The sequence below is a fragment of the Macaca thibetana genome, chromosome 8, assembly GCF_024542745.1.
Source record: "Macaca thibetana thibetana isolate TM-01 chromosome 8, ASM2454274v1, whole genome shotgun sequence".
NCBI lineage: Eukaryota > Metazoa > Chordata > Mammalia > Primates > Cercopithecidae > Macaca > Macaca thibetana.
In genome coordinates, this window is record NC_065585.1 from 32607108 (window position 1) to 32625798 (window position 18691).

The following is an 18691-nucleotide window of genomic DNA, read 5'->3' on the forward strand; positions in this document are numbered from 1 at the left end:
TCACCAAAGATTCAAATGTATAAAGCATTCCACAGTGTTTTCCTTTTTTCTAGGGTTTAAAGATGTAGAGCAATATGCTAACCAAAATACTTAGTTCTCTCTTTTCTAGTACAGAGACTCTTTCTAGGTTGTTCACTGATGGAAAATCACTCTAGTTATCACAATAGTATTAAATAGTATTAAAATGGAGAAGGAATCCCCTAAAATATAAAATTTTAATTATATTGCATGATAATACTTACATTCTTAGTTTCATAATTTTTATAAAAATTAGAGACCATATTAAATCAAAACCTAACTAGATTTTACTAAAGTAAGGAATCTAATAAAAAATGTCACTTTGACTTTTGGGAGAGTAAAAGGGAAAGGGTTTAAAATGATTTAAAGGGGAAATAAAAGGACAATGAAATTTAGAAGGCCTGAGGGACTGCAGTAAAGATTAGTTTTTCTCAAAGGTGGGGTAGCAAGATGATGAATTATTCAGCCTGCAATTCGCTAGCAGTGAGCGACTTGCCATCTGTTTCCCTTTTAAAATTATCGTTATTTAACAACACATCTTAAAATGTTTGGAATCCTATCTCAGAGGTTTTGAGTGTGTCTTTTTTTTAATTGTATAAGTAGGTTTCTGTTTTATTGTCTTTTCTGTGATCTAACTTGAGACTCTATTATTACTTGATTGCATTATATATTCTTGCTTCAATTAATACTTTAAAAGTTTATACAAATATATACTTTAAAGAAAGGAAATTAGTATTCTTTTGTACACTCATGAGAAATTTGTAATTGTTTTGAAAAGATTGGCATTAAATTGTGGCTTAAATTTTTATTATTTTTTATCAGCTGAATGTGGAGGTCGTTTTAAAGGAGAATCATCAGGAAGAATCTTATCTCCTGGCTATCCTTTTCCATATGACAATAATCTGCGTTGCATGTGGATGATTGAGGTAGATCCTGGAAATATTGTCAGGTAAATGAATTACATTTTCTCAACATTACTAGGGCATCTGAAGTACCTGACCAACCCCTATATAAAATTAATATCCATTTGTTTCATTTTTTTTTTTTCTTGAGGCAGAATCTCTCTCTGTCACCCAGACTGTAAGGCAGTAGCTCACTGCAACCTCCTCCTCCTAGCTCAAATGATCTTCCCACCCCAGCCTCCCCAGTGGGTGGGAATACAGTCATGTGCTACCAGGCTAGGCTAATTTTTAAGTATTTTGTAGAAACGAGATCTTACTATGTTGACCAGGCTGATCTCAGAATGTTGAGCTCAAGCAATTCCCCTGCCTCCCAAAGTGCTAGGATTACAGGTGTGAGCCACTACTCCTGGCCCATTTTGACTGATATACAGAGTTATGCAGATTATTACCCTAGTGCATCCTCATTAACAATTAAGAGAAATAAGAATAGAAGGGGACTGAATACCATTTCCTGTTGTCCTTGTCCCTAAACACATTTGTGAAACACCTGCTCTCTGCCCCTGTAATCATGTTAGATTTCCCTTTTCTGCAGAGTTCTTCACATTGCTGCTGCCTTTTAGATAAAAGTAACTGAAATCAACACCAGTCTGACTTTCATAGCTATCACAGGCTCTCAGTCCCAGCCTTGCTATGCAGCTTTGGCTAGAATCATCCTTGACATATGAGCTACTTAGTGTGTTTTCAATAACAAACAATAACTTTAAAACTTGAGAATCACACTTACATAAAGTAGTAATATAAATTCTATTTATATAAAATGGAACTTCAGACAAGCTTCTAGGTGGTACACTCCTATGCATTGATGGATGAGTTGGTACATTACTTTTGCAAGGCAATGTGCAAACTCAAAACATACTACACTGTATCATCCTCAGTTTATTTTTCTTTAGTCTAAGTCATGCCTTGCTTTATATAAATATTAGAATTATTAAACTTGAAAGTAATAAATTCAAGAGAATTCTGCAGTTTCTAAAAATTAAACATTGCTTGATATTAAATTGCAGCCCAAATTTAAAGCTGTAATGATTCATGTATCAAACATAAATGTATTGTATGTAGAGTTGAGCATGTTGATATAATTAGATTTCTAAATTTTGCACCAAGCACAAAAAGTACCCGATTCTAATTTTGTCTAGATTAAACATAAAACACAATAGATTTAACATGGAACAGTGATAAAAGTGTGCACTGTAGAATCAGATAACTTGAGTTCAATTTGTGATTATGCCACTCTTTGGGCAATTATTTCATTTATCTAAACTCCATTTGCCATATTTGTAAAATCGAGATAAAAATTATTCTTACTTCATTGGGTCATTATAACAATTAAGCAAAATATATGTAATGCATTTTGCACAGTGCCTAACATGTAGAAGATTGTCTGTAAATGTCCCCTGCTGTTGCCCTGGTTAAATTCATGAACACAAGAAAGAATGTACGCCTGAAGTTTCTACAATTTGCAAAGGTGATGTAATGGTGTATTTAATAATATTTTAAAGAAACAAAGTATACTTCTCAAGAAAAATATATTAAGAATATATGCTATTTACATAATTCATTTTTATCACATTGCAAAAAAGAATATCTAATAAAAGGCACAATGCACATTTGCTCTATTTTTTATTTAAAATTGAATCCTTGTTTAAAGTAAACAGAGAAATATGGTTCTCCCACAGCTTGCAGTTTCTTGCTTTTGATACGGAAGCATCACATGATATACTCCGAGTCTGGGATGGTCCACCAGAAAATGAGATGCTTTTAAAGGAAATTAGTGGATCTCTTATTCCTGAAGGAATTCATAGTACCCTCAACATAGTAACCATCCAGTTTGACACGGATTTTTATATTAGCAAATCTGGATTTGCAATTCAGTTTTCAAGTAAGTTCTTTCAAAACGTTTCTTAATGCAAAATAGGAAGGTAATGTAAATAGTTGTGTTAACTTTACTGTTCAAATTTTTAACTTTAAAATTTTAATGATTTTAAATATTTATGCTTCTGCTCTTCCTGTATCTCTGCAGCAAAGGTAAAATATACATGGGAAAAAGGTAATACAATTAATTCTGAATATTAATTATTGAGACTTCTCTCCACTTGTAAAACCATTTATTCTTAAAGTAAAAATGGTGTTAAAATTACTCAGCTAAAAAAATAACATCACAAAAGCTTATAATCTGGAAATACTGTAAAAGTGAAAGTTTTAAAATGTGAAGTTTTGCAGATGAGGAAGGAAATGAATACTTGCTATTACAAAAAAATACAACCCTACATTTTTAATGTTATTTTATTCTTTAAATATCTTAATTATATATTCACAGATATCTTTGACAAAATATTTCAGACAGCTTTTAAATTAAAGATTTTCTATAACAATAATATGACAATGAAATAGCATTCCTTGTAAGTAATTACCAGTGTTCTTGTCTTGTTAATTTTTTTCTTCTCATGGCACTGCTAAGTGACTAAATATATGTGTTCTGTAAAAGAAATGTTAGTTTAGTTGATGGATAAAATGAATACAATCTTAAAATTTTAAAATATTAGTTTAACTTTTTAATACACATTATCTCTTTGAGAAAATTATCTAATAGATTTTTTATCTGTATAGTCTTAAAAAGTCCTATTAACAGAAATGTATCAACGTTTCTATGATCAACTATGAGAGTGCAAACCGGTACTCTTCAAATGTGTCGGAATTCAAATTCTGGCTCCTTACTAACTGCTAATTTTCGGCACCTTACCTAGTGACCCAATACTGGGTTTTCTAACTGACATAGGAATAACAATGCTCATCTCATAAATAAGTTATTAAATGTAACAGAATCTTGTGTGCACAGTATTTGGTATTGAGTAGATAGCTGGTACCTAATGAACTATTATTTTTACATAAATAAATGTAACATTGAAATGTCTTGAAAATAAATAATACAAATAATTTTTAAAAGCATGAAGGACTTTTGAAATCAGTGCCAACAAAATATGCCATTTTAGGTAAACAATTATACAGTCAAACAATTCTCTTGGCTGACTTTTTGTTTATGGAAAACAGTTATTTGACCTATTAACACAAATGAATTATTTTGTACTATATGACCCAAGCTCATGTGAATGGGAGGTATAAACTGAAAAGTTAATATCTTTAAATTTGCACTTTAAATACGTATTTTGAGAAAAGGGACTAAAGTAAGAAAATAATCATATAATAGGTGAATATAAATTTCTCCCAATTAGAAAATATTTACCAATAAAATATTCTTCATATTTGTATATTCTAATCTCTACTGTTTATATTTTTTCAAGTGGGAACAATTTGTCAGAGAGTGGTTTAATTTTAGTTATTTCTATTTTAGTTTAGCAACAAACAATTCCTACTTTTACTTTAGATCAGTAATACATAGTGTTTTCCACTTTAATTGTTATTGCGATTAAATATCTGCATACAGTAATATGAAAAGGTGTCTCAGGCTCAGTGTTTACAAATGCAACTTACACTTTGCACTCATACTTATCTGGTTAAGTGGAAACATGCTATTTTACATGCATTTCTGGGAATTTTTATTGTAGATAATCTGTAAAATTAGCAGTACATTTTTATATTGATTATATTTGTAGGGCACATTAAAGTTATGGAAACAATATATTTCATACTAGAACTTTAATAACTCTACCTTCGTAAGATTCTTTTAAGATGGATAGAAATTTGATCTGAGCCTTAAAACCAACCTATTGAAATAAAGTTACATTGATGATTACTATATTGTGAATGAAAAATTAGCCTCTTGGTTAGAGATCTTTTCCAGAATATATGCTTACATAGCTTTTCAAGTGTTCAGATTTCAAATGGGAAAATATTCTTTTCATGAATGAAGTCTCGATGGGTGCCAAGAATTAAGTTAAATGCTTTATATACATAATCTCATTTAATTCTCACAAAAGCCATATAAGATATGGTTATCATTCTCATTGCTCAAAGAAATACGTTAATGTTCAGAAAGTCAGTTAATTTGTTCAAGATCATACAACTAGCAGATGCCTGGAGTGATAACTCAAACTCATATGTCTGAAAGGAGATTAATGTCATGCTTTGTACATACTAAATGCTTAGCAGTTATTATTACAGTATTATTATTCTAGATACATGCATTAATTATGCCAGAGGGAATAGAAAGTTTTCAGTTATATATTATTAGTCGCAATGGAGTTCTACATTTTAATCAGTTTGGTTTCCGGATTATCATTCCCAGCACCACATCAAAGGTACCAATCTGAAAAAGGAGATGAAATATAAGTGAAAAAGTGAGAAGAAATGAGGGAAAGCTAGAGTACATACATGCCCATTTGAAATGGACAGATGCCCTCTCTGGCTGTAGGCATTTTGCCCTGTAGGAAGACAGGAAATTTTTAAAGTGGAATTTCAAATAAGAAATTTTATCTAAAGTCGTCTAGTTTCTAAAGTATACAAGTAATATTAAAGAGAATGTAAATGGACTATAGGCCACTAAACAACTACTGTGGGTCAAACTTGGCTCATGGGTTCATGTTTGCCACTTCAATGCCTTACCTAAATTCTTCTTCCCTAGATAAATCTATTTCATCCTATCCACTCGTTCATATGTTCATCCATTTCGCTCATTCAGCCTAGGAGAGTTTATTAAGAACCAGGTATTAAACATATTTATCACCAATTAATTCTCAAACTCATGTTTTCATTAACTCAAGCAACTCTTAATTTCATACACACACACACACCCCCACACACAAACTGTCTCTCTCTCTGTCTCTCTCCTGCTTTCCATCACCAAACCTTCTTTTTGCTTTAGTGTTACTTCTGCTCCCTTGTGCTTAAATTCTGCTCATCCTTCCAGGTTCTGTGCCAAGATCCCTTTTCAGTAAAGTATTTTCTTACTATTCTAGCTAATGCTCTTTCCACTGGTTGTATTTCTTTTTCTCCAAATGAAGATCAGTATAAACAATGTAGCAATTCATTGTTCTAGAAGTTTTTTGGTTGTTTTTTGTTTGTTTGTTTGTTTGTTTTTGTTTGAGACAAGGTCTTGCTCTATCAGCCAGGGTGCAGTGCAGTGGCACAATCACAGCTCACTGCAACCTCAACCTCCTGAGCTCAAGCGATCTTCCTACCTCAGCCCCCCGTGTAGCTAGGACTACAGGTGTGCACCACGCTTCACTAATTTTTATTTTTGTGTGTGTGTGGAGATGAGGTCTCACTATGTTGGCCAGGCTGGTAGTGGTATTTTTATTATGATGCCTTTGCTCCCCCAAATATATTAATATCATGAACACCTTTGTCTCTTTAAATGTCTATATAGAATAAACATTTTGTACAGGGTAATAATATAATTTACTATCCAGACTTAAGGTATTTCAGAGATCAAAAGCAAGTGCTAATAAAAACTAAGCTCAGCAATAGGCACAAACCAGGATGCTCCTACACAATCAGGAAGTATTGTCATTTTAATTGTCAGATTTTATTTGAGCCCCCCTTCCTCGATGAGTACGATTTAATTCCATTCTTCTTTTGAGCAAATAGCTGTCCATTGAAAGTCAAAATAATTAATTAAAAATAATAAATCAGGCAATAGTAGCAGAACAGTCTTCACCAATGAATATAACAGGTGATACGTATTTCCCCAAACTTGGTGCAAAGTGAATTTAACAGAAATGTAGGTCACAGACCAACTTTATAATCATCAAGCCACTATCAGCAGCCTCATGACTTTTATTTCATGATCCATTCATCCTTTGTAGAGTCTGTTGCTTTATCTCTTGGTGTTATTGTCTGCAAGGCACTTTTGCTTAATCAGAGCTACTTAAGTCTAACATTGCCACTTCATGCTGTCATATGTGCTGTCCTCACTTCTCGGCAGTCAGCTTCTATATCCTCTGCTTACATTTTAATTTGCCTGTCTCATTCCACTTTAGTTCCCCAGGGAGATATCATTGGGTATCATGCTGTCATTTGCCCACAGAATAGTAGATTTTGACAGAGCATTTTCTATGCTCTTCACTCTTTGACTTCTCTGTTATGAATCTTCCCCTGCTGGGTAATACAAAATGCTGAGGCCCATAGCTAATATTGCTGAAAAAATCTCAAGGAAATAGATCCCTTAGCCATGAGAGGTTGAAGTTCCCCAGCTTTAACCGATTGCTTGGTGCCCCTGCCTTTGTTCTCATCCTTATTGTTCCCTGCACTGCTCCAACAGTCGACTAGCCCCTCACTTCTTTATCCCTCCAACCAAACTTTTCTCCACATTTCTGCCTGATTGATCTTTCCGAAATACAAAATTGGACATCACTTCTCTGTTGAAAATTATTTAATGGCCACACAGATCTAAACTCAAAACTTTGGCATAATATTTAAAGCCTCCAGAATATGCCCCAACCTGCCTGCCAGCTTCACTCCTCACTATTCATTTATATACATCCAGAGGTCTAATTAAATTGTTCTGAAAGGACAATATCATTGCACATTTCTACTGCTTTGCAAACTCTCTTCCATATTCCTGAAACCCTTGTGCCTACATTCAAAATTTGTACATTTTTAGTCATTTTCCAGGGCCTAGGCTAAATGCTACTTCTAGTAGCAATGAACTACTAGACAGAATTACTTATTTCCACATATGTACTGCTCTTCCCTGGTTTGCTCAGGACAGTCCTCATTTATGTCTGTTGTCCTAGCATTCTGACTGTTTTGACATTTATCCTGTATTTTCCCTTTTTAACAAAATATGACTATTAATGGTTCATTAAAATAAGCCACAGTGTATTTATTAGATCTCTGCTTTGTGACATAAGTCTGCAGTGCTCAGTAATTATAATTCATGGTAACATCTGAAAGACAAATACTATTAGGTTGGTGCAAAAGTAGTTGTGTTTTTTTTGCCATAATAACTTGTATCTATTTCTCAACTTTTTCCAGATGCTAGGTAATTAACACTTACCTTTCATGGATAGCATGTAGGACACTTATAGATAAAATGAAACATTCTTAGGTTGAACAGGTCACCCATTCTGACCCTAGATGGTGGTGGGAGGAGCATTTATTTATTTTTTTTATTATTTATTTTTTGAGATGGAATCTCGCTGTGTCACCCAGGCTGGAGTGCAGTGGCACGATCTTGGCTCACTGCAACCTATGCCTCCTGGGCTCAAGCAATTCTCCTGTCTCAGGCTCCTGAGTAGCTGGGATTACAGGCGTGTCCCCCCATGCCCAGCTAATTTTTTGTATTTTTAGTAGAGACAGGGTTTCACCATGTTAGCCAGGGTAGTCTCGATCTCCTGACCTTGTGATCCGCCCACCTCAGCCCCCCAAAGTGCGGGATTACAGGCCTGAGCCACTGTGCCTGGCTAGGAGGAGCATTTCACATTGTTGCCCTGATATTTTGTATAAACAGATAATTATGCTACAGTATGTATTGTGGTTTGAAGATACATAAGACTGCCAGGCCATGAATTGGCAAGATTAGGCGGAAATATGGGAAATACGTCTTCTTGAAGTATGTGTAGAAATAGAGACTGAGCAGTTGATCTACAGACCTACAAAATATAGTCTGAATACTCATGCCACGAGTATATATGCTGTTTATTTTATTGTGTAAATTTGGAACTAATTACTTTATCATGAACATTTTTTAATTATCTTGCAATAGACCTTTATGGCAGCAATGAGATTTTAAAAAGTAAATGTTTAATGAAAAAGTATGTACTGAGCATTCATTTCTTAAGAAAGCTGATATCCACTAAGATGTCCAAAAGGAAAGTCAGTTCTACTGAAGGTGCTGTAAAGAAACAACCAAGCAGAGATCAGCAAGGATTCCACGAAAACCAATCCCTGTGAAAGTTGAAACGAAACCAAAACAAATAGCAGAAAATGATCCAGAGTAGTTTTTTAATTACTATTTGTAAATCCAAGAATTTCATACATCCAGAAACATTTTTTTTAAGAAGCAGGGAGTAGCCATGATCCCATTTCAATAAAACTTATTTAGGTAAGTGATAAAACTTTAAGAGACAAAATCATGAACTGATCATTTATAGCTGTGTGAACAGAAATTAGTAAAATTTATTTTGTGTATCATGTTTACATTTTATAGGCTAGTGAAGAGGGCAGTTTTATTAATATATGCCAAATATGAATCATAATTGAATGGTTATTTGAAGCCATAATAATGTATTAAATACATCTTCATCATTTTAAACTACCTGATATATTACATATGTTTTAATCATTTTAGAGTACTTTCAACAGCCACATTATTTTTATTTCAATTTATTTTACTGTGATAAGAACAATTAACACAAGATCTACTTTTTAAGCAAAATGTTAAGTGCAGAGTACATTATTTTGGCCTAGGTACAACTCTGTATAGCAGGTCCCTAAAGCTTACTTATATTGCTAAAGGGAAACACTATGCCAGTTGATTAGTAACTCTTATATCCCATTTCCCCCAAGCCCCTGGAAAAAAAACATTTCACACTCTGATTCTATTAATTTGACTATTTTAGATACCTCATATAAGTGAAATCATGCAGTAGTTGTGTTTCTGTGACTATCTTATTTTACTTAGCATAATGTCCTCAAGGTTCACTCATGTTGCTGAATATTGCAGAATCCTTCTTTTAAAGACCAAATAGTATTCATTGTGTGTCTTTGCCATATTTTCTTAATCTGTCATTAGACAATTAAGTTGTTTTCAACATCTTGGCTATAGTGAATAATGTTGCAATGAACTTAGGAGTACTAATACCTCCTCAAGATCCTCATTTTAATTATTTAGGATAAATATCTAGAAATGGGATTATTGGATTGTAAAATAGTTCCATTTTTAACTTTTTTGAGGAAACTTCATACTATTTTCCATAGTGGCTGCACCATTTTGCATTCCCACCAATAGCATGTAAGAGTTTCTATTTCTCCATATTCTTGCCAACACCTTTTGTATAAATAATAACCCTCCTGACAGGTATGAGGTAATATATTACTGAGATTTTAATTTGCATTTCCTTGATGATTAGTGATGTTAGCCATTTCTTCATATACCTGTTGTCCATTTGTATGCCTTTTTTGTAGAAATGCCTATTCAAGACCTTTGACTGTTTTATATCAGTCATTTGCTATTGAGGTGTAGAGGTTCCCTACGTATTTTGGATATTGATCTATTATTACATGTATGACTTGAAAATATTTTCTCCCCTTCCATAGGTTGCCATTTCACCCTTGTTGATTGTACAGAAGCTTTTAAGTTGGTTGCATTCCTGCTCGTTTATTTTTGTTTTCGTCATCTATGCCTTTGGTGTCATGTCCATGAAATCATTGTGAATACCAACGTTATAAAGCTTTCTTCTCTCTCTTTTTTTTTTTTTTTTTTTTCCTTCTGGAAGTTTTACAGCTTAAGATCTGGTGTTCAAGCTTTTAATCCATTTTGAGTTGATTTTTGTGTATGCTATAAGATAAGGATCTAATTTCATTTTTTGCTTGTGGATATCCAATTTTCTAAATACCATTTGTCAAGGAAACTATACTCTCCCCTTTGTGCATTCCTGGTATCCCTGCCCATCTTCCCACACCTTTTTGTTTCCTTGTCTTAAGATGCAGACCTGTTACCCTTTCATAGATTTATTTGTGGTCTCTCTATTCTCTTCCATTGTTCTATATGTCTCTCTTTATGCCAGTACCATGCAGTTTTGATTATTGTACTTTGGTAATATATATTTGAAATCAGGAGATCTGATGCCTTCTGTTTTGTTATTCTTCTCCAAAATTGATTTGGTATTCAGGTTATTTTTGGGTTCATGTGAATTGTAGAAATGATTTTTTTCTATTTATAATCCATGAACAGAGGCTGTTCTTCCATTTGTTTGCATCTTTAATTTCTTTCATTAATGTTTTATAGTTTTCAGTATACAAGTCTGTCACCTCCTTAGTTAAATTATTTCTGAGTATTTTATTCTTTATGAGATTATTTTAAATTAGATAGTTTTCTGAGTATCCTTTTTAGATAGTTCATTGTTAGTGTATGTAGAAACACAATTGATGTTTGCATGTTGATTTTGTATCCTGAAACTTTATTGAATTTATTAGTTCCAACAATTTTTTTCAACAAATCTTTAGGATTTTCTATATAAAAGATTGTGTCATCTGCCAACAGATACTATTTTACCTATTTTTTTTTTTTTTTTTTTTCAGTGTGGAGGCCTTTTGTTTCTTTTTCTTACCTTAACTGCTCTGACCAGGACTAGCAGTACTATGCTCAATAGGAGTGGGAAGTGAGCATCCTTAACTTATTTCTGATCTTGGAGGAAAAGTTCTCAGGTTTTATTATTTTTTTATTTTTTATTTTATTTTTCCAAACCGTACAATGTTAGCTGTGGGTTTTTGATATATGGCCTTTATTATGTTGAAACATTTTTCTTCTTCTATTCCTAATGCATTGAGGATTTTTTTTTTTAGCATGAAAAGGTATTTAATTTTGTCAAATGCCTTTTCTGCATCTATTGAAATTATCATGTGATCATGTGATCTTAATCCATTATTCTGTTAATATGGTGTATGAAAATAATTGATTTTTATATATTGAACTATCCATCTGTCCCAGGAATAAATCTGACTTGGACATTGTGTGTGATCCTTTTAACATTTTAATATGCTGTTGGATTTAGTTTACTAGTATTTTGTTGAGGATTTTCGCACATATATTCTTCAGAAATATTGATCTCTAGTTTTTTTGTTTTTTTTTTGTTTTTTTTTCTTGTGGTGTATTTTTCTGGCTTTGGTATCAGGGAATATTGCCTTTACAAAATGAGTTTGGAAATGTTTTGTTTGTTTGTTTTTGGTTTTGTTTTGTTTGTTTCAATTTGTGGGGTTGGGTGGGAAGAGTTTGAGAAGGGTGGGAAGAGTTTGAGAAGGATAGAAATTAATTCTTATTTAAATGTTTGGTAGAATTCACCAGTGAAGTCATCTGGTCATGGGCTTTTCTTTGTTGGGAGATTTTAAAATACTGCTTAAGTGGCCCTATTAGTAATGAGTCTGTTCAGGCTTTCTATTTCTTATGATTTAGTCTTGATAGCCTGTATATTTCTATAAATTTATCCACTTTTTTTTTCTAAATTATCCAGCTTGTTATCATATAATTGTTCAATGTACTCTCTTATGTCTGTAGCACTATTCTTTCTTTTCTGATTTTATTTATTTTAGTCTTACCTCATTTTTCTTAGAATAGCTAAGGGAATCTCAATTGTGTTGAGATTTTCAAGAAGCCAACTTTAGTTTTATTTTTTAATTGTTTTTCTATTTTCTATTTTGTTTTTCTATTTTCTTTAATCTTGATTATTTCCTTCCTTCTGCTAACTGTGAGCTTCTTTGTTCTTCTAGTTCCTTGAAGTATAAAGTTAGGTTATTTATTTGAGACATTTTTCCTTTTTATGTAGATGTTTATTGCTATGAACTTCTTACATAATCCTGTTTTTTCTGTTTCCCATGCATTTTGGCATATTTTGTTTTTGTTTCATTTGTCTTGAGATATTTTCTATTTCTCTATTTTATTGATATGTAATAGTTGTACATATTTATGGGGTACAAGGGATATTTTGATACATGCATACAGTATGTAATTATCAAATAATAGTAATTGGAATATTCATTATATCAAACATTTATCATTTCTTTGTGTTGTACATTTTAAATATTCTCTTCTAGCTATTTTGAAATATAAAATAAGTTCTTATTAACTATCATCACTCTTCTGTGCTGTTGAACAATAGAACTTGTGCCTTCTATATAACTGTATTTTTGTACCCTCTTCATCCCATTGGAATGCTACAATCCCCAGTATCTGGTAACCACCATTTGACTCACTACATCCAAGAGATCAATTTTTTGTTAGCTTCCATATATAAGTGAAAACATGCAATATTTGTCATTCTGTGGCTGGCTTATTTCACTTAACATAATGTCCTCTAGTTCCACCAATGTTACTGTGACATGTTTTTATGTTTCCCCACCGCCCTGTGACTGAGTAACATTCCATTGTGTATATACACCACATTTTCTTTATCCACTCATCAAATAATGGTTGATTGAATACCTTGGTTACTGTGAATAGGGTTGCAATAAACATGGATGTGCAATTATCTCTTTGATATACTAATTTTCTTTCTTTTGGGTAAATACTCAGCAGTGGGAATGCTGGATCATGTGGTAGTTGTATTTTTAGGGTTTAAGGGAAACTTCGTACTATTTTATATAGTTGCTGCATTAATTAACATTCACACCAACAGTGCATGAGCATTCCCTCTTTTTTTTTTTTTTATATCTTTGTCAGCATGTTATTTTCTGTCTTGATAGTAGCCATTTTAACTGGTGTGTGATAATATCTTGTTGTGGTTTTGATTCACATTTCCCTGATGATTAGTGATGTTAAACATTTTTTTATTTACCTGGTGGCTATTTGTATGTCTTATTTTGAAAAATGCCTATTCAAAGCATTTGTTCAATTATTAATTGAATTATTTGTGGGTTTCTTTTTTGTTTTGGTTTGTTTTGCTATGTTTTTTTTGCTATTGAGTTGTTTTAGTTCCTTACGTATTCTGGTTATTAATCCTTTGTCAGATGGATAGTTAGCAAATATGTTCTCCCATTCTGCAGGTTATCTCTTCACTTTGTTGATTATTTACTTTGCTTTACAGAAGCTGTTTAGTTTGATATAATCACGTTCATTTAGTTTTGCTTGTATTGTCTGTATTTTGAGGTCTTATGCAAAGTATTTGCCAGAACTAATGTCCTGAAGTATTTCCCAATGTTTTCTTCTGGTAGTTTCATAGATTAAGGACTTACATTTAAGTCTTAACCTATTTTGATTTTAGTTTTGCATATGGTGAGAGATAGGGGTCTAGTTTTATTCTTCTACGTGTGGATATCCAATTTCTGCAGCACCATTTATTGAAGTCCTTTCACAGTGTATTTGTTAAAAATGAGTTGGCTGTAGATATATGGATTTATTTCTGAGTTATTTTTCCTCTTCCATTCGTCTATATGTCTATTTTTATCACACTGTCTTGTTTACTATAACTTTGCAGTATATTTTAAAGTCAGATAGCTTGATGCCCCCAAGCTATCTTTATTCTCTTTGCTCCAATTGCTTTAATTATTCAGGATCTTTTGTCATTCCATAGGAATTTTAGAATTTTTTTAAAAATTTTCTCTGAAGAGTGGCATTAGTAATTTTTTTAACAAAAAATGAACTCTGACAAGTTTTATTAAATAAAAATTTTGCATTGTTTATTTTTCACCATAATGTTCTGGCATGCTTCTAATGATAGAATCACCCAGTTTAATGATAGCCAGTATGTGTTGTCTGTAGTATATTCCATATGCTGTACCCAATTCAGTATTATTGCCTCTGTAGTGATGGATACCAGTTTTGGCCAACAATACTTGTTACTATAATTCAGATTTCTTCAAAGTCAGGCAGTTTCTAGAGTGGATGATGAATTTTGCTTTGCCTTGTCTGATCATCTTCAGAGTTGGCTCGTACCCTAGCATCTTTTTAATGTGTTGTTGTGTTCAGTTTGCTAGTATTTGGTTGAGGCTCTTTGCATCTATGTTCATCTGGGATATTGGCCTATATTTTCCACTTTTCATAATAAGTTGGAGTATAGAGTTAATTGACTCCAGTGATGTTTTCCTCTTCTTTGTGGCCCCCATGTTCCTGCCTTAGGTGCAGGACAGGCCCCACTCAAGAACACCTGCCAAGATGGCCAGGGAGCAAGAAAATGTCATTGGTACTTTGGAAGGAATTACTTTGAATTTGTAAATGACTTTGGGTGGTACAGACCTTATAAAAATATTAATTCTTCCAATCTATGGACATTAAATGTCTTACCATTTTTCTTGCGCCCGATTTTTTTAATAGCGTTTTATAAATTTCATTGTAGAGAGATTTCACTCCTTTAGTTAAATTTATTTCTAGGTATTTTATATATTTTGTAGCTATTGTAAATGGGATTTATTTCATGATTTTTTTCATATGGTTTGTTATTGGCATATAAAAATGCTACTGAGTTTTGTATGTTGATTTTGTATCCTGCCACATTACTGAGTTTATTTATAAGTTCTAACAACATTTTGGTTGAACCTTTAGGTTCCTTTAAATATAAGATCATGTCATTTGCACACAAGGACAGTATTACTTCTTCCTAATTTAGATGCCTTTTATTTCTTTGTCTCATTTAATGGATCTGGGCAGAACTTTTAGTACTATAATGAATAAAAGTTATAAAAGTGGTCATTCTTGGCCTTGTCTTGTTCCAGATCTTAGAAAAAAAGGCTATTAACATTTCTCCATTTAGTATGATGTTAGCTGTTGGTTTGTTATATATGGCCTTTGTTATTTTGAGATATATTCCTTCCATAACCAGTTTGTTGAGAACTGTTATCAGTAAGGGATGCTGAATTTTGTTGACAGCTTTTTTTTTTTTTTTTTTTTTTTAGCATCTGTTGAAATGCTGCATAGAGTTTATATCCATGATTCTGCTAATGAGATGTATCCTGTTCACTGATTTGAATATGTTGAATGATATTTGCATCCCAGGAATGTATCCCACTTGATCACAGTAAATGATCTTTTTAATGTGGTGTTGTGTTCAGTTTGCTAGTATTTGGTTGAGACTCTTTGTTTTCTTTTTCTGCTGTGTCTTTGATTTTGATATCAGAGTAAATTGGCCTCATAGAATGAGTTTGGAAGTGTACTTCCTCTTCAATTCTTTGAAATAGTGTGATTAGAATTGGTATTAGGTCTTCTTTAAATGTTTGGTAGAATTTAGCAGTGAATCCATTTGGTCCTGAGTTTTTCATCAATGGGAGCCTTTTTTCTTTTTTTTTTTTTTTTTTTTTTTTTTTTTTTTTTTTTTTTTTTTTTTACCACTTTCAACTCATTGTTTGTTATTGGTCTGTTCAAGTTTTCTATTTCTTCATGGATCAATTTTGGTAGATTTATGTGTCCAAAGATTTGTGTACTTCTTCTAGGTTTTCCCATTTTTTGTGTATTCTTCTTCATAATAGTCTTTAATAATTCCTCGTGTTTCTGTGGTATCAGTTTTAATCTCTCATTTTTTGCCTGTGATTTTTATCTGAGTCTTCTGTCCTTTCTCTTAGTCTAGCTAAGAAAAAATTGTTAATTTAGTTTATTTTTTCAAAAAAAGAGTTTTCATTTTATACTTTGTGTGTTTTTTCACCCCCCTTTTTTTTTTTTTTTTTCTGTTCTGATCTTTATTCCTTCTTTCCTTCTGCTAATTTGGGGTTTGATTTGTCATTGTTTTCTAGCTCTTTGAGGTGCATCAGATTGTTAATTTGAAGTCTTTCTACTTTTTTTATAGGTATTTCCTGCTATAAATTGGTACTGATTTTGTTGTATATTTTAGGTTTTATTTGGGGTGTTTTGTTTATATTTCCTTTTTTCAAGAAATATTTTAATCTCCTTCTTAATTTCTTCATTGACCCATTGGTTGTTCAGGATCATGTCATTTAATTTCCATGTTATTTATACAATTTCTAATGTTTCTTTTGTCTTTGATTTCTGGTTTTATTCCATTATAGTCAGAAAAGATACTTATACGATTCAAATATTTTGGGATTTGTCAAGACTTGCTTTGTGGCATAACCTATGCTCTATCCCAGAGAATGTTCCTGGTACTAATGAGAAGTATGTATACTCTGCAGCAGCTGGATACAATCTTTTGTAAAGATGTCAAGTAGGTCCATTTGGTGTGCAGTGTAGTTTTATTCCAATGTTTCTTTGTTGATTTTCTGTCTGGATAATCTATCCATTGCTGATTGTGGAGTGTTGAAGTCCCCCACTATTATTGTATTGTTCTTTCTCTCTTCCTTTAGCTGTATTAATATCTCCTTTAAATATTTGGGCACTTTGATATTGGGTACATATATATTTATGATTGTTATGCCCTCTTGATAAATTGAGCCCTTCATTATTATATAATAACTTCCTTTGTATCTCTAGTTTTTTGACTTGCCATCTATTTTATCTAAGTATAGCTACTCTTGCTCTTTTTTGGTTTCCCTTTGCATAAAATACCTTTTTCATACCTTCACACTCAATATATGCATGTCCTTATAGATGAATATGTTCCTTCCAGGCAGCATGAATTTGGGTCTTATTTTTTAATTCATTCAGCCACTTTGTTTTTCAATTAAAAATTGAGTCAATTTACATTCAATGCCATTATTGATAGATAAGGACTTACTAATGCCATTTTGTTACTTTTTTTCTGGTTATTTTATAACTCCTCTTTTTCTTTCTTCTTCACTTCCTTTGTGGTTAACTGATTTTCTTAACCACAAATTTCTGGACTCATAAATCTACCAAAATTGATCCATGAAGAAATAGAAAACTTGAATAGACCAATAACAAGTAATGAGTTAAATGATTTTCTTAACCACAAAGGTAGTATGTTTGAATCCCTTGCTTTTTATTTTTACTTTCTCTATTACAAGCCTATGTTTTGTGATTACTGTGTGGCTTACAAAGAAAATCTTTTAGTTGTAACAAGTTATTTTAAACTAATAGCTACTTAAGTTTGGTGGCAGAGAAAAGCATAGAAACAAGGAAAGAAAAATCTATAAAGCCCTGCATTTTGATTTCCTACTGCTTTCCATATTTAGGCTTTTTGTTGTATCAATTTATATATTTCCATATTGTCTATCTCATAACAAATTGTTATAGTTATTATTTTTGATAGATGTGTCTTTTCGTCTTCAGACTAAAGATACAAGTGTTACACACCATGATTACAGTATTAGAATATTCTGAATTTGTGTTTGTACTTAATTTTATCAGTGAGTTTTATACTTTCAGATGATTTCTTGCTGTATATTAACATCCCTTTCTTTCAGATAGAAGGACTCCCACTAGCATTTCTTATAAGACAGTTATGATGATGAAGTCTCTTAGCTTTTGTTTGTCTGTGAGTTTTTATTTCTCCTTCATGTTTGAAAGACAGTTTTTCTCACTACTATATTCTTGGTTAGAAATTTTTTTGCCTTTAGCACTTTGAATATTCCATGATACTCTCTCATAGCTTGCTGAGAAGTCTACTGCCAAATCGTAGCTCATTTATATGTTATTTGCTTTGCTTTTGCTGTTTGTAGAATCCTCTTTGTCCTTGACATTTGAGAGTTTGATTATTAAATGCCCTGGGATAGTGTTATTTTGGTTGACTCTGCTTTGTGATCTTTGACCTTTTTGTACCTGTATAGTCATATTTTTCTCTAAATTTGGAATGTTCTCTGTTATCATTTCTTTGAATATACTTTGTATCCCTACCTCTCACTCCTTTTTTAAGTCCAATGACACTTAGATTTGCCTTCTTGAAGCCGTTTTCTAAATCTTGTAAGCCTTCTTTATTCTTCTTAATCCTTTGATTGTATATTTTCAAATAGCCTATCTTCCAGGTCATGAATTATTTCCTCTGCTTAATCAATTCTGCTGTTGAGACACTCTAATGCATTTTTGCATTCATCAGTTCATCAATTGTATTTTTCATCTGTAGGTTTGTAGGTTTCTATTTGATTTTTTAAATTTTACACACACACACACACACATATATATAATTTCTCAAATAAACTTCTAAATTGATTATCTGAGTTTCTGGAAGTTCATTGAGCTTCCTCAAATTAGCTGTTTT

General features: G+C 32.3%; 2 protein-coding genes across 6 annotated transcripts in view; one reads left to right on the plus strand and one right to left on the minus strand.

The window, feature by feature from the left end:
* CSMD3 (CUB and Sushi multiple domains 3) overlaps positions 1–18691 on the plus strand; it is a 1234985-nt gene that overhangs the window by 901402 nt on the left and 314892 nt on the right. For all 5 annotated transcript variants that reach the window (XM_050802135.1, XM_050802136.1, XM_050802137.1 and 2 more), the window contains 2 exons: positions 841–967; positions 2657–2859. In XM_050802135.1, the coding sequence (XP_050658092.1) occupies positions 841–967; positions 2657–2859 (330 nt within the window). The remainder of the gene's footprint in view (positions 1–840; positions 968–2656; positions 2860–18691) is intronic.
* Positions 14271–14743, minus strand: LOC126961606 (60S ribosomal protein L30-like). The gene is given in 2 exon segments (XM_050802140.1): positions 14271–14534; positions 14616–14743. Coding segments are annotated over 2 exon segments (345 nt in total). The 5' UTR covers positions 14697–14743.